The sequence below is a fragment of the Elephantulus edwardii genome, unplaced genomic scaffold, assembly GCF_000299155.1.
Source record: "Elephantulus edwardii isolate Elephantulus edwardi_28Jun2011 unplaced genomic scaffold, EleEdw1.0 scaffold00282, whole genome shotgun sequence".
Classification (NCBI taxonomy): Eukaryota; Metazoa; Chordata; class Mammalia; order Macroscelidea; family Macroscelididae; genus Elephantulus; species Elephantulus edwardii.
Genome location: NW_006400032.1, coordinates 2,970,678 through 2,983,010, shown reverse-complemented (window position 1 = coordinate 2,983,010; position 12,333 = coordinate 2,970,678). Strand labels below are relative to the sequence as shown.

The following is a 12,333-nucleotide window of genomic DNA, read 5'->3' as shown; positions in this document are numbered from 1 at the left end:
GGAGGGTTTGTAAAACAATGAAAGAATCCTTTCTTTTACTTTTCCATAATTTTTGACTCATGTACTTATAACTTGTTAGTCAAATTTGTGTCTTCTAGGTTGCAACACCCCCATGATACATCTTCAAGGATATGAACATGTACGGCCAAGCACAATCAATAAGAGTGCATCTAAATTCCAAAATCAATCTCCATTGTGTCTCTGTGTTTCCTACTGCCAAAGGGGCCCTTTAGAGTAGTGAGAGAAGATCTTCACCCTGAAGCCCACAGCGTCCCTTTTCAGCAGGAAGTAGCTAAGAGAATACACCATCCCCTTTTCCTTATGAATCAGGGTGAAGTCTCTCTCAGGGAGGAGTGATAGGGAATGGCAAAGGACACACCGACAAAGGAGATTAATCAGAACTGACTTTGACAAGCACTGTGGCAATTGGACAATTAAAACAGACACTCGGATGGCGGGGAAGAAGAACAAACTGGGGAGGAGGGTAGAGAGAATGGTGCAGCAATGAAGGAATGAAAACCCCAAATCCCTGTAAATGTTCATTAAAACTAATAAAATTTAATAATAAAAACAAACAAACAAACAAAAAAACAGCTAACACTCAAGTAGTATTCAGTGCTTATTTGTTAATACAGAAAGATGAAAGAGAAAGGAAGAATATGGGCTTAAAATTTCTGCAACCTACCCACCCCTCCTCCCCCAAGACAGGATGTGTTTACCCACAAGAACAGTGAGTTTTTGGAGTCACCCATAGTTTTATTTAACTCTTATTTTTCTAATTATCTATTTGTGTTTTCATATAGAAACTGTTATTTAGGTTGTATTCTTTTTTTAAAGATCTTTTTTATATATTCTAAAAGTCAATTAAAACTCCATTACTGGCACATACCTTGGGGAAAATTTGCATATTAAATAGTTTTCTCAGTGATCGTAACCATTTTACGACTTAGGTAAGTGGCTTTGTGATACATATTAGACTTACTGACTTCAATTTAAAAAGGAAACTAAAATACCTGAGAACAAGCTCAGTGGATTTAAGACTTTGATTTACAGATAGCTTCTGACACAGTGGACAACAGAGAGATGAGGTTATTCCTCGAGTACTTAAGAAATAAGCCTGCCCTGAGGTGGTCTGTCAGATCACTAAATCTTCCGCAAATCTAATTTCTCCTTCCTTCGCAATAACAGACTTAACTGAGTACATAATACTCAGTTAAATGTAACATCTTTTAAACTGTCTTGAAGTCTGGTCATGTGTGTTGGCTGGGACTTTACTCATGACAACAGAAGAACAGAATGAAGCCATGTCTGGTCCTGAACCATCTTCCTGGTCACAGGTACGTTCAAGTCTATTCTTGCAACTACTGTATAGTTTGAGCGTCTTCCAACCTAGAGGATTTTTTTCATCACTTTATAAAATAATATTCTCATGATCTACAGGTTTCTCACCGATAAATTGCTTAGAATGTGCAGAGTCAGAGTAGCAAAGGGAGATCTTCAATGATAGGGGTGGACAATGACTGCATGAGACTGGGCTTGAGTATGGCAGGGGCCGTGAAGATGGAACAGGATGGGGCAAGGTTTCCAGTTATTGGTCACAGGGTCGCTATGCTATGAGTTGCAGTCCACTTACTCAAAAATCGATTGCCAGGCTTTTCATTCTAGTCTACCTTAGTCTCCAGAACCTGTCTGCTTGGGTGACCCTGTTAGTATTTGAAACACTGGTGACATGGATTCCCTCATCCTATCAACATACATGCCACTAAAATATGACTGAGAGACAGATGGGGAGAAGTGGTTTTGGCTGCAGGGATATAAACAAGAGACTGAATAAGTGAGTGAGCGAGTGAGTGAGTGGGTGAGAGTCAGAGAGAGAGAGTGTGAGTGTGTGTGTGTGTGTGTGTGTGTGTGTCAGAGACTTCCATCTCATATCCCAAAATAAACAGACACTTGTCCTCCAGGTACTACTTCTCCTTTCCAGCCGGGGAAGCAAGCAGACAAGGCTAAATGAAGCCATTCCTCGGACCCAGAGGAAGAGTCCACATACTTGGGGCGCAGAATTGCTTCACCAGCTTGGATTTCTGGATGAGCTCATGATGACATCTGCGAAGCCGCCCTGGACTGTCAACACGAGGAAGAAATACACGTGTATCTTGTGTAAGGACAGCTTTTATACCTCTCTTTGTCACAGCAGCTTAAGCTATGCCATAAAAAATCAAGAACGCTAAAAGTAAATATTAACAAAAAAGGAGACCAGAGATGTCAACATCACCCAAGAAGAGTGGAGACTCTTCTTAGATTAATGGTAAAGTAATCTAAACTGGAACCTTACAAAGAACTAGCTACAAATCTTTTTTTTTTAAAAAAAAAAAGAGCTGCTGCTCTGGTCTAGAGAACTGACCTCTTTAGACTGGAATGTTTTGCTATTTCTTTTTTGAAGCCATCTTCATAAAAAGGCTATTAAATATTCAAGTTGTCTGACTACTGCAATTTAATGTCCTTGAAAGGAAAAGACGACAGAGGACGAAGGACAGAAGTAGTCATCTCAACAATATTTGTATTTTCCCACAGAGTATAAATAAATGGAAATTTCTGGCTTTATATGCCAGTCTACTCTAAGTTCAATGGGTAGGAGTCTTTCAGGACGAGAGGTTTGATTTAATAAATGGAAGAGTCAAATGGATGGCACTCTATGTGCTTTCTTTCTAATCTTTAACATCCTTATCTTTGTAATCAAGCTCTCTCTAGTTTATCAACAGAAAAATAGTTGCAAATATGTATCATCCACTGATTGATAACAATCACATCCTTATTATGAGCAATGTGAAATCTACGTTGAGAAAATGGTATGCTGGGTACCTCACATCTGAGGGCTGTAATATACTGATTTTTTTTAACTGATATTTTAACAAGTTTACTGAAAACTTGGATTTTCATTCATTCACTGTTGTACACTTTCCTCCCTAACCCCCTGTAACACAGATTTTCAGCCATCTCTAAGAATTCTACCTTAATCTTCCTTAAAGCCTCCTTTCATCATATCACAGCTATGTTCATAATCCTTTAATGGCTCTGTACCACCTACAGAATAAAACGTAAACTCCTTAATCTAGCTTTTCAGCTTTCCACAATCTAAGTCACTGGGGGAAATACTGGGCCATAAGGGTTAAGTACCATGTTATCAGTCCATATTTCACTCTGGAATTCTTCGCCAAGACCTAGAATCTGACAGCCGGAAAGAAATTCTTCATCTTTGAAGAGCATCTCACCACCTAGCATGCCTCTGGGATCTAAGTAAGAACAGCTGTGAAAAATTACCAATCACTATACAAATATAAACTGTCAGTTTGTCCCAAAATACTACCCAGACAAAAATCAATACTTATCACACCAGAATTTCTCAGAGAAAATCAGGCTTAGGTCCACAAACTGTGACTTTCACGATGAATTAATTCTTTGAAAGACCAAGTAATAAAGCCAGTGAGAAAACTCTGATCTCTTCTATATAATCTGACACACAGCCAACTACTCTATGAAGAAGCCCTGGTGGCCCAGTGGGTTATATGTTAGGCTGCTAATCGAAAGGTCAGGTTTGAATCCAGCAGCAGCTCCACAGGAGACAGATGATTCATTTGTTCCCTTTATAGCCTCGGAAATCCAAGGGAGGCTAACCTTACCCACAATGAGTCTCTCAGAAGGACTAAGTTCCTAAACACATGTGAACGAGACTGAGTACCTGAACTTAACATTTAAAGCATTTGGCTTGTGCAAGACTTAACTGCAGTTTTAACTCCATACCAAATGCCACGTGAGTTCCTGACCTGGATATGCTATGTTGCTTTGACCCCAGGTAAGAGTGCAGCTAGTAATTACAGCAGCAGCCAGAATAATTTAGGAAGAGGCGGATGCATATTTCTTCTTCTTCATCATCATCTATTTTACTGCTCCAGTCAGAACCGATTCATCATCATCATCATTTATCTTACTGCTCCAGTCAGAACCGATTCGTACCTGACCCTCCCATAAGCTTTCAAAGTCTGCAAAACACTTGAGAAGAAACTGCCCATCTTTCAGCCATGGAGCTGCTGGTGCATTCAAACCACCAGAAGCTTCACCTTTGACTCAGCACAACTTCCCGTGGTCTATGCCAGCAGAGTTCCCTGTCACTTACCTGTTAGGTGCTGTCAAGTCAATTATGACACAGAGCAACCCTATGAACAGACCTGAACCCTGTCCTACCCTGCGCCGTCTCATCATTCTGACATACACCTGGTTTAGGGTCGTCCTCTCTGCCATTCCTCCACCTTTCCAAGCATGATGTCCCTCTCCACGGAAGAGCCTCTCCTAGCAACAGGCCCAAAATATGTAAGACAAAGTTCTGTCATCTTTGCCTCCAAGGAGCACTCAGGCTGCACTTTCTCCACGATATATGTTTGTTCTTTTGGCAACATCATAGCTCAAAGGCATCAATTCTTCCTCTGTCATCCAGCTCTCAGATGCAGAGAAAGTGAATGAACAGACCATAGCCTGAATCATGTCTTCAACGTGACAACATTGCTCCTCAGTAATTTGGAGCGGTCACTGACTACAGACTTTCCCAAGGTAATACGTCTCTTGATCTCCTGACTGCTGGTACCAAGTGGATCCAAGTAGGATGAGGTTTTATTGTCCCCCATTCTACTTCCTTCTAGTAATAGTTTGATTCTTTGGGAATTTACCCAGTTCTCCACTCACAATCTGGTGGTTTAAGTAAAATGAATCTCAGCCTAGTCACAATCTTCCTGATCCAAGTTCAAAGGGAGCGAGGGAAATCCATGACCTAACACAATCAGTACATCCCTGGCACATACTCCTGGCTCCAGTGTTGGATTCCGAGATGTACAGGTAATAAACTCATCAAACCATAGGGTGACCTCAGGAGGGAGGGCTTACATACTAGCTCAGAGCCACCACAATTTGTAGTCAAAAAGGAGTAAGACTGAAAGGAAATGGGATAGGACAGATGGGAGCGCTACCATGTTTACTATTTCAGCAAAAGTAAACCAAATTTGGCTTTGGCCATAGAACAAAGAGCTCCCTAAAGAAGGGAGTCAACATTTCTCAAAAGTACATGAGAAGTTCATATCTATATTTGAGATAAATACCTCAAGAAGGTGTATCACAAAAGAATAGGGGGGGAAATAAGCAAAGGATTATTGATGGCAGAGCTAGACGCAGGGAGGCCAGTTATCATGCTATTGTAATGGCCCCGTGAGAGCTAAAGAAAACGTAGCAAGAAGAAGAACTGCAGGATGAGGAGACAGGGAGGAGGGAGACTGAGCACAAATCAACAGGGCACACAAAGAGAATAAAAGAGATTGAGGCATATAGCTGGGACATCTAGATAGATGATGAAAGGGAATGTAAGGGATGGCAAATCTGAGAAAGAAGTGAATACATTTAGGCTGGAATGTTACATTTTAGTTAAAAAGGAAATCCTAGAAGACAGCATCACAATCGTGCTGCACATCTTTCTGAAACCAGGATTGGTCAGTTTTTACTCTTTGTGAAGATGCTTTCATCCTATAAGTAAATTATTTGTATTCCCCTAGAAAATATATGTATCTATATACACTAACGTCCTAATCCCTGAACCTGTAAATGTGACCTTATTTGGAAATGTGCTTTTCTTTTGTTATCAGTTAATGAGGTCAAACAGCAGTGGGGTTGGTCTCAATCCCTCCTGAGTGGTGACTTATATAAGAGAAGAGATGCCGAAAGAGCTTGCACAAAGGAGGCAGATACCATATCGGATCTGCCTAAAAGCCAAAGAATTCTAAGAAACTCCCAGGGCTGCCTGAGCTGAAAAGGACAAGGAAGAACAAGAGTAAACAGGTCTGCTGCAGCTCTTCATTCAGATGTTTAGCCTGCAGAGCTGTGAGACAATTCATTTCTGTTCTTTAAAGTTAAGCACTTTGATTTTCAGCCTGCAGATTTGTGAGAAAATACATTCCTGTTCACGAAAGGCACTCACCTTGTGGTGTTTTGTTACAGCAGCCCATGGAAAGTAAGTCATGTGTCTTTCCAAAAGGAGCATAATTACGAAAGGTTATGTAATAACTGAGCAGCCTTGGTGTGGTGGTTATGAAAATGGTCAGTTGATAACCCAAGAGTCGAGACTCACACAGACCAGCCTCTGTGTGGAGAAAGCCGTGGCCGTCTCCTGTAAAGATCCAGTCCTGGAAAACCCCTGGGCACTTCTCTGTCCTCTACTATGAGTCAGAATTGCCTTATTAACTTCAGTTGGCTGGGTTTGTGTCATAATTCTTTTTTAGGTTTCTTGCTAAAACTGTCCTTTTCAAATAAATACAAATACAAACCTCTAACCACCACCTCATACATCATACACAAATATTAACTTGAAATTAATTGTAGATCTAAATGTAGAAGCTAAAATTAAAAAAAAAGCTTCTAGAAGAAAACACAAGGCAAAATCCTTACAACTTTTGACGTAAGCAAAGGTTTCTTAGGATACAGAAAAGTATCAACTGTAAAATTTGTAAAAATGGACAGATTCAACTCCAACAAAATGAAAAATTTCTGTTCATCAACAATACCATTAAAATGAATACTCAAGTTACATATAGGCAGGAAGCAAAATTTTAACAAAACATTCATATTTAATGCAAAATATGGAAATAATTCCTACAAAGTAACAGAAAACAAAAATTTTTAAAAATGTGAAATATTTTAGCACAAAGGAGATACAGATATAATGGGTCAATTTAAAAAAAAATAGTGTTACTTGCAGCATTACTTATCAGAGAAAAGCAAATTAAAACCCCCAGGTGCTACTACTACATTCCACCAGAGGGTCAACATTAACAAAGATAGCAAGCAACAAATGGTGGTAAAGATAGGAACAGCTGGAATGTCACCCACTGCCGATTGTTATGTGCTTGTGTGTCGAGTCAGAATCAACTTATAGCGGACCCTCCAAAGGGTTTCCGGAGGAAAGAGACTGCCCATCTGTCTCCAAGGAGCAGTTGGTGGATTTAAACCTACCTGCATGCCTATGGGTTGAGAGCCTAACTACTTACCTGCTAGGCCACCAGAAATCCCTTCACAGTGAGATTACAAAATGAGAGAACTACTCTGGAAAAATTAAATGTTCTTTTCTAATAAAGCTATTATACATTTATTTAATGATCCCAATTCCACTCCTAGCATACCCAAAGATATTAAGATCTATGTCCTCCTATAAGTCTTGTACAGAGAGTTCAATGTAGGGCCTCCCCTCCATATTTCCTTTCAGGGACAGAAGTCCCTTTAGGGATTTAACTTTCTAATCTTTACTATTTTATTCTCTATCTTTACTATTTTACTCTAAAAAAAAAATAGTTCTAAGGGAGCTCTGGTGGCCAAGTGGCAAGAAGCTGTGCTACAATCCCAAAGGTGCGCAGTTCGAATCCACCAGATACCCTGCTGGAGGAGGGGCAAGCTCCTCCTGCGTCAGTAGATCTGATTCGACAGTAGTACGTAACAAGAAGAAGAAAAAAATAGTTCTGAGGAGCTTTATCTAGAATGGCCCCAAAGTGGCAGCAATGCAAATGACTACCACCCAGCAAACAGAGAAATACTGAGTAGTGAACAGAAATGAATCACTGACACCTATAAACATCATCAATGAGTTTAAAAGATGTTATGTGAAGTGAAAGCAGCCAGGCATGAAAGAGTGTGTCTGGTATGCTCTTTTTCTGCTATTTATTTATATAAATAAGCAAAACTTAGCCATGGTGGTCAATGGAGTAGACGTGCGTATGCTGGGAACTGACTAGGAAGAGACACAAAAGAGCTTTCTGGGGCCCTAAAAAATGTGTTGGGGTTTTTTTTTTTTTGTTTTTTGGGGTTTTTTTTATAATTCTTTTGACTGTGTCCCGTCAAATCTGATCTGACTGGTACAAGAGGAGATTGCCCCTCCTTCTCCAACAGAGCATCTGGTGGATTCAAACCGCGTACCTCTGGGATTGCAGTTCAGCTTCTAGGCCACCAGAGCTCCCGAAAGTGTTCTTTTAAGGTTATGTTCCTGAAGCTTATGTATTTATCTGCTTCATCTAGTGCAAACTTAATACCTCTGCACTGTAGTGTGTAAATTATATATCAAGGAAATAATTTTTTTAAAAACCCTCAAAATATGCCTAATGTAAATACTTAAACTCAATATTCTTTATTTCTGATCTTTACTAGGGATATCTTTCATGGCATGGTGTATTAAGTGTTGAGCTGCTAACTACATGGCAAGCAGTTCAAATCTACCAGCTGCTCTCTTCAGGAGAAAGATGGGCAATCTCCAGTATTAAGATTTACAGCCTTGAAAACTGGATGAAAGTCTCCATGAATCTGAACTGACTGGACAGAAATGGCCTTCGAGGGTTTCTGGATTGATTTTGAATCTTTACTAGTCCCAGGCAGAAAGAAAACACACACACACAACTTTTCAAGCTTTAACATAATACAAAGAGCATTCAGACTTCAAGTCTGCCAAAAGTCCTTGAGTAAACTGCCTAAATTCTCATAGCCTTGACCTCATCACTATTAATGTGGTGTGGAGGTTTAAGCTCACTGGAAGTATCTAGCACAGTACGTGCCACATAAGAATTTAGTAAATGTTGTGTACTGTCGAGTTGGAACCAACTCATAGCTGATCCTCCAGAATGTTTTCAGAGGCAGTAAATCCCACAGGCGGAGACTGCCCATCCTTCTCCAGCAGCTAATGTATCCAAACCAGAGGCCGTGGAGGCTGCAGCATGGCTTCTTTAATCATTAGGTCACCAGATCTCCCTCAGTAAATAAAAAAATTCTGCTAAAAGATCTGGTTTACCAATCTGGTAGAACAGGCAACTATTTATTAATTTAGAAAAGAGCCCTTATAAACCAAATCCACTTACTCCCATGGAACACCTAGTAGGTTCAAAACTACCAAACTTTCAGTTAGCAGCCAAGCACTTTATCCACTGCACCATTAGGGCTTCTAGAACCCTTTCCTGTGGCTCCTGTTTGAAATATCTGCACATAACTCTATCCTTTTTTCCCAGAAAAATTCTCCCCCTTCCTAAGAGCAAACCCCACTCCACCCAGATAATGTGGGAAGGAGGAAGTGTAGGGCCTTGATCTTCAGTGACTGCTCCTAGGCCACACTAGTTGTCAAAAAAATGCAATTATATAAGAGGGGATATTCATTTTTTTCAAGAAAGGTCTAAATTATTTTCTAAAATGAAAAAGCCCTTTATTACAAAGACTACTCCAGTTTTCCATATTGAGTCCACTTAACGTGGCGTTTTTACCTAATTATCCTTAAAAGGGCCAGATAGTCCCTGATGCTAAGACACGCACTCCAAAAACAGCTTTCCGCACAGAGCATGTCGGAACAGTAGACAAAGCAGGCAGAGAGCACGTCTTTTATCACCCCAACACCGGCTGGTGGGATCACGGCCAACAACAGGCTTCAAGGAGATTTATCTTTACAGTAGATCATGTAGTACATTTGCCTAATGCAGTGTCCCAGATTTTACAAATTACATTCACTGATGCACTTTGCAAATCTGCAGAACGTAGCATTTTCAAGGAGGACACAAGACGTCTGTATCAAACACTGTCTTGATCACCAAGAAAAGCACTCTTGATATTTGAGGCCACCCAGACGCATTTCTTGGCAGTTAGGACTGAGCTACCACACTGATGTCTTTTCTATATTCACAGCGAACAATATGAAGCCCCACATAATGGATGGAGACTTTTACATGTCTATTGTATGACAGACAATAAAGGAAATGTAAAGTTAAAAATAGCCGAGAACACTGGTGGAAGGGTGCATGCTTTACTTAAAAGGTGTGAAGAAATGAGTTCACAGCTCGACATAATGTCTTTATTACGTAAAAAAATTACCACAGTATTAAATACGAATCAACAAAAACTCACTTGTGATTAAGGTGATTCCCCCCTCAATGAAAAGTTCTGTAGCCATTTGAATACTGATTCTAAGGCAGTTCCTCTCTATGTGGTGGTTTTTCTTTGCCAAGCGCCTCTGGTCTACCTCCTCATCATGATGTCACAAAACTAAAGTCGAAGTGGAATCAGACTGACTTATGTTGGTGCAGTCTGGAGGCGCCAACCATCAACCTTGAGCAGGCAGTGGGCAAGCCTCCATCAAAACCTGGAACAAAATCCTCATGCTAGTGGCTCAATTTTCAGCCAAACAATAGAAAGGACTGTAAAATGAGGAGGCCTGCAATCACTCCCTAGAATAATCAATCAACTGTAAGATCAAAAGACCAGGATCCACCCACAGATAAAGCACAGAGTGCAGGAAGGTGTAGATTAGAAGAATTAATAGAAATTGGAATCACAAAAGGGAAGTGGAAAGTGTGGTTACGCTGTGGGTACTGTAATTAGTTATAAAATAATACACGCATGAATGACTGAAGTCTAAGTTTGCCTTGTAAACTTTCATTTAATTAAAAAAAAAGCCTCTAAGTTCCTCACTACTTCTGACAAAGATTGCTCCCTGTAAAAGGAGATCCTTTAAGCTACAATTTTGTTTTTAATGTAACAGAGATTTGCTTGTGATTTAGGTACAGGGATCATCTATCTGCAAATGGGATAGGAAAGAGGTTAAGTGGGTGTAAGACGGTTTCCCAGGCAAGCTAAAGAACTGCGATTCACAAGCAAATCCTGCCTCCAGAAAAGCCTTTTTAAGCAAACAGGTGTGGGGGGGACTGGCTCACAACAACAGGATCTCCAGCCATTTCCAATCTGCATCAGAATGTGTAAATTAGGGCGTGCAAAGCTCATCAGGAGAAATAAGGCTGGCAGGAAGAACAGGCATTCCAAGTCTCCAACGACACAAGGCAAGAACGACAAACAAAACCCACCGGATCCCTGGCCACCAGTCGGTTCTGATCCATTCACACACAGCATGCCTACAGACACAGGATGCAACAGAATTACTCCACAGGGTTCCCAAGGCTGAAAATCCCTATGGACGCCAACTCTTGCTCCCAGAGCCGTTGGAAGGTTCAAACTGCCAACCTTTCGTTTAGCAACGCAACACTCTAACCAGAGCGCCAGTAAGGCGCTAGAAAATATGCCCAGTCACCTCAAAGATAGCCGGCTGAGCTCATCCAAAGAACAAAGTCAAAAGGATTTTTAAAATAAAGAAAGGAAACACGTGCTCCGTGGATAGAGTCCGAATTAGGGCCCCTAAGTGCACTTTCACGGGAACACGCTGGGCTAAGACGCGCTCTCGGGACAACTGGAAGCTTCTGGGCATCTTCCGACTCTCCAAATCCCACTCCTCCCACCCCCTGCTAAACGCTCCCACTTAGGTCCCCGGCTGGATCGGCCCCGGGCAGTAGAGGACTGTGCGCCCCCCGCCACGGGTTGGCCCAGCCGCGGGGGACTGGCGACAGCTCACCCGGAGAATTAAGTTTCTAATAATACAACTTTAGGCGGATTGGCGCCGGCATGAGCAGGGCCGGGCATCCACTTGAGGGCGTGAGAAGCCAGGCAGGCTCCGGCCGCCCGGGAAAGCCGGGTCTCCGGCAGGTGCGCGCCCCTCGCCGGCCGCGCTCACCAGGTACCAGACGCCCAGCAGGATGGTGCCGGTGCGGACATGGCAGCACAGGCAGCAACTGTTGGAGTAGAAGCGCGTCCAGGGCGCGACCATCTTCATCACCGCTCGAGCCTCGGGCGCAGTTGCGCGAATGCACGTCCAAGTTTGCAGGCGCGTTGACTGCGGAGCACCGGCCACTCGGCTTCCGGCCTGGCCCCGCGATTCGGCCGCTGTCGGTTCCCCCGCCTCTACCGCTCGGCTGCACTAGCTCCTAGTAGCTCCGACCGAGGGAATGCCGCGCCGGGACACTGCGCTCGCGAGGCGGGGCGGCGGGAGGCGGGGCTCCTGTCACGTGACCACGCCCGGGCGTGTGACGTCACCGCGGCGGGAGCTGGCTGCAGGCACCACGAGCCGCGTGTAAACAAATAAATCGTCTCTGCGGCTCCGCGGGCTCCCGGCCTCGCCAGCAGTGGGCTTCAGAGACTTCCTTTTTTATTTCTTGATGCTTGTGTCAACTCTATTGTGGCTTTGAGATTCTTTCACGGTCCGTTGGTTGGGCTTTATTCCTCTTCTTTCTTGCAGATAACTCGTCTCTTGCAGATAACCCGTACATGCAATGGTGTCAGTGTTGTTATTTTGCAACGCTGTCAACATTCGAGGGCTGGGAGGGAGGGTGCGAGGAACTGCATCTTGTAATTCCGGTCAACTGCAGTCCTTTGAACCACTGCTGAAGCCAATAAGCC

General features: G+C 42.5%; 1 protein-coding gene across 1 annotated transcript in view; it reads right to left on the bottom strand.

Annotated features, from left to right (window-relative positions):
- LAPTM4B (lysosomal protein transmembrane 4 beta) overlaps nucleotides 1-11,788 on the bottom strand; it is a 66,239-nt gene extending 54,451 nt beyond the window's left edge. Inside the window, exon 1 of the mRNA XM_006900356.1 lies at nucleotides 11,612-11,788. Within this exon, the coding sequence (XP_006900418.1) occupies nucleotides 11,612-11,710 (99 nt within the window). The 5' untranslated portion in view covers nucleotides 11,711-11,788. The remainder of the gene's footprint in view (nucleotides 1-11,611) is intronic.
- Between the last annotated feature and the right edge of the window lie 545 nt (nucleotides 11,789-12,333).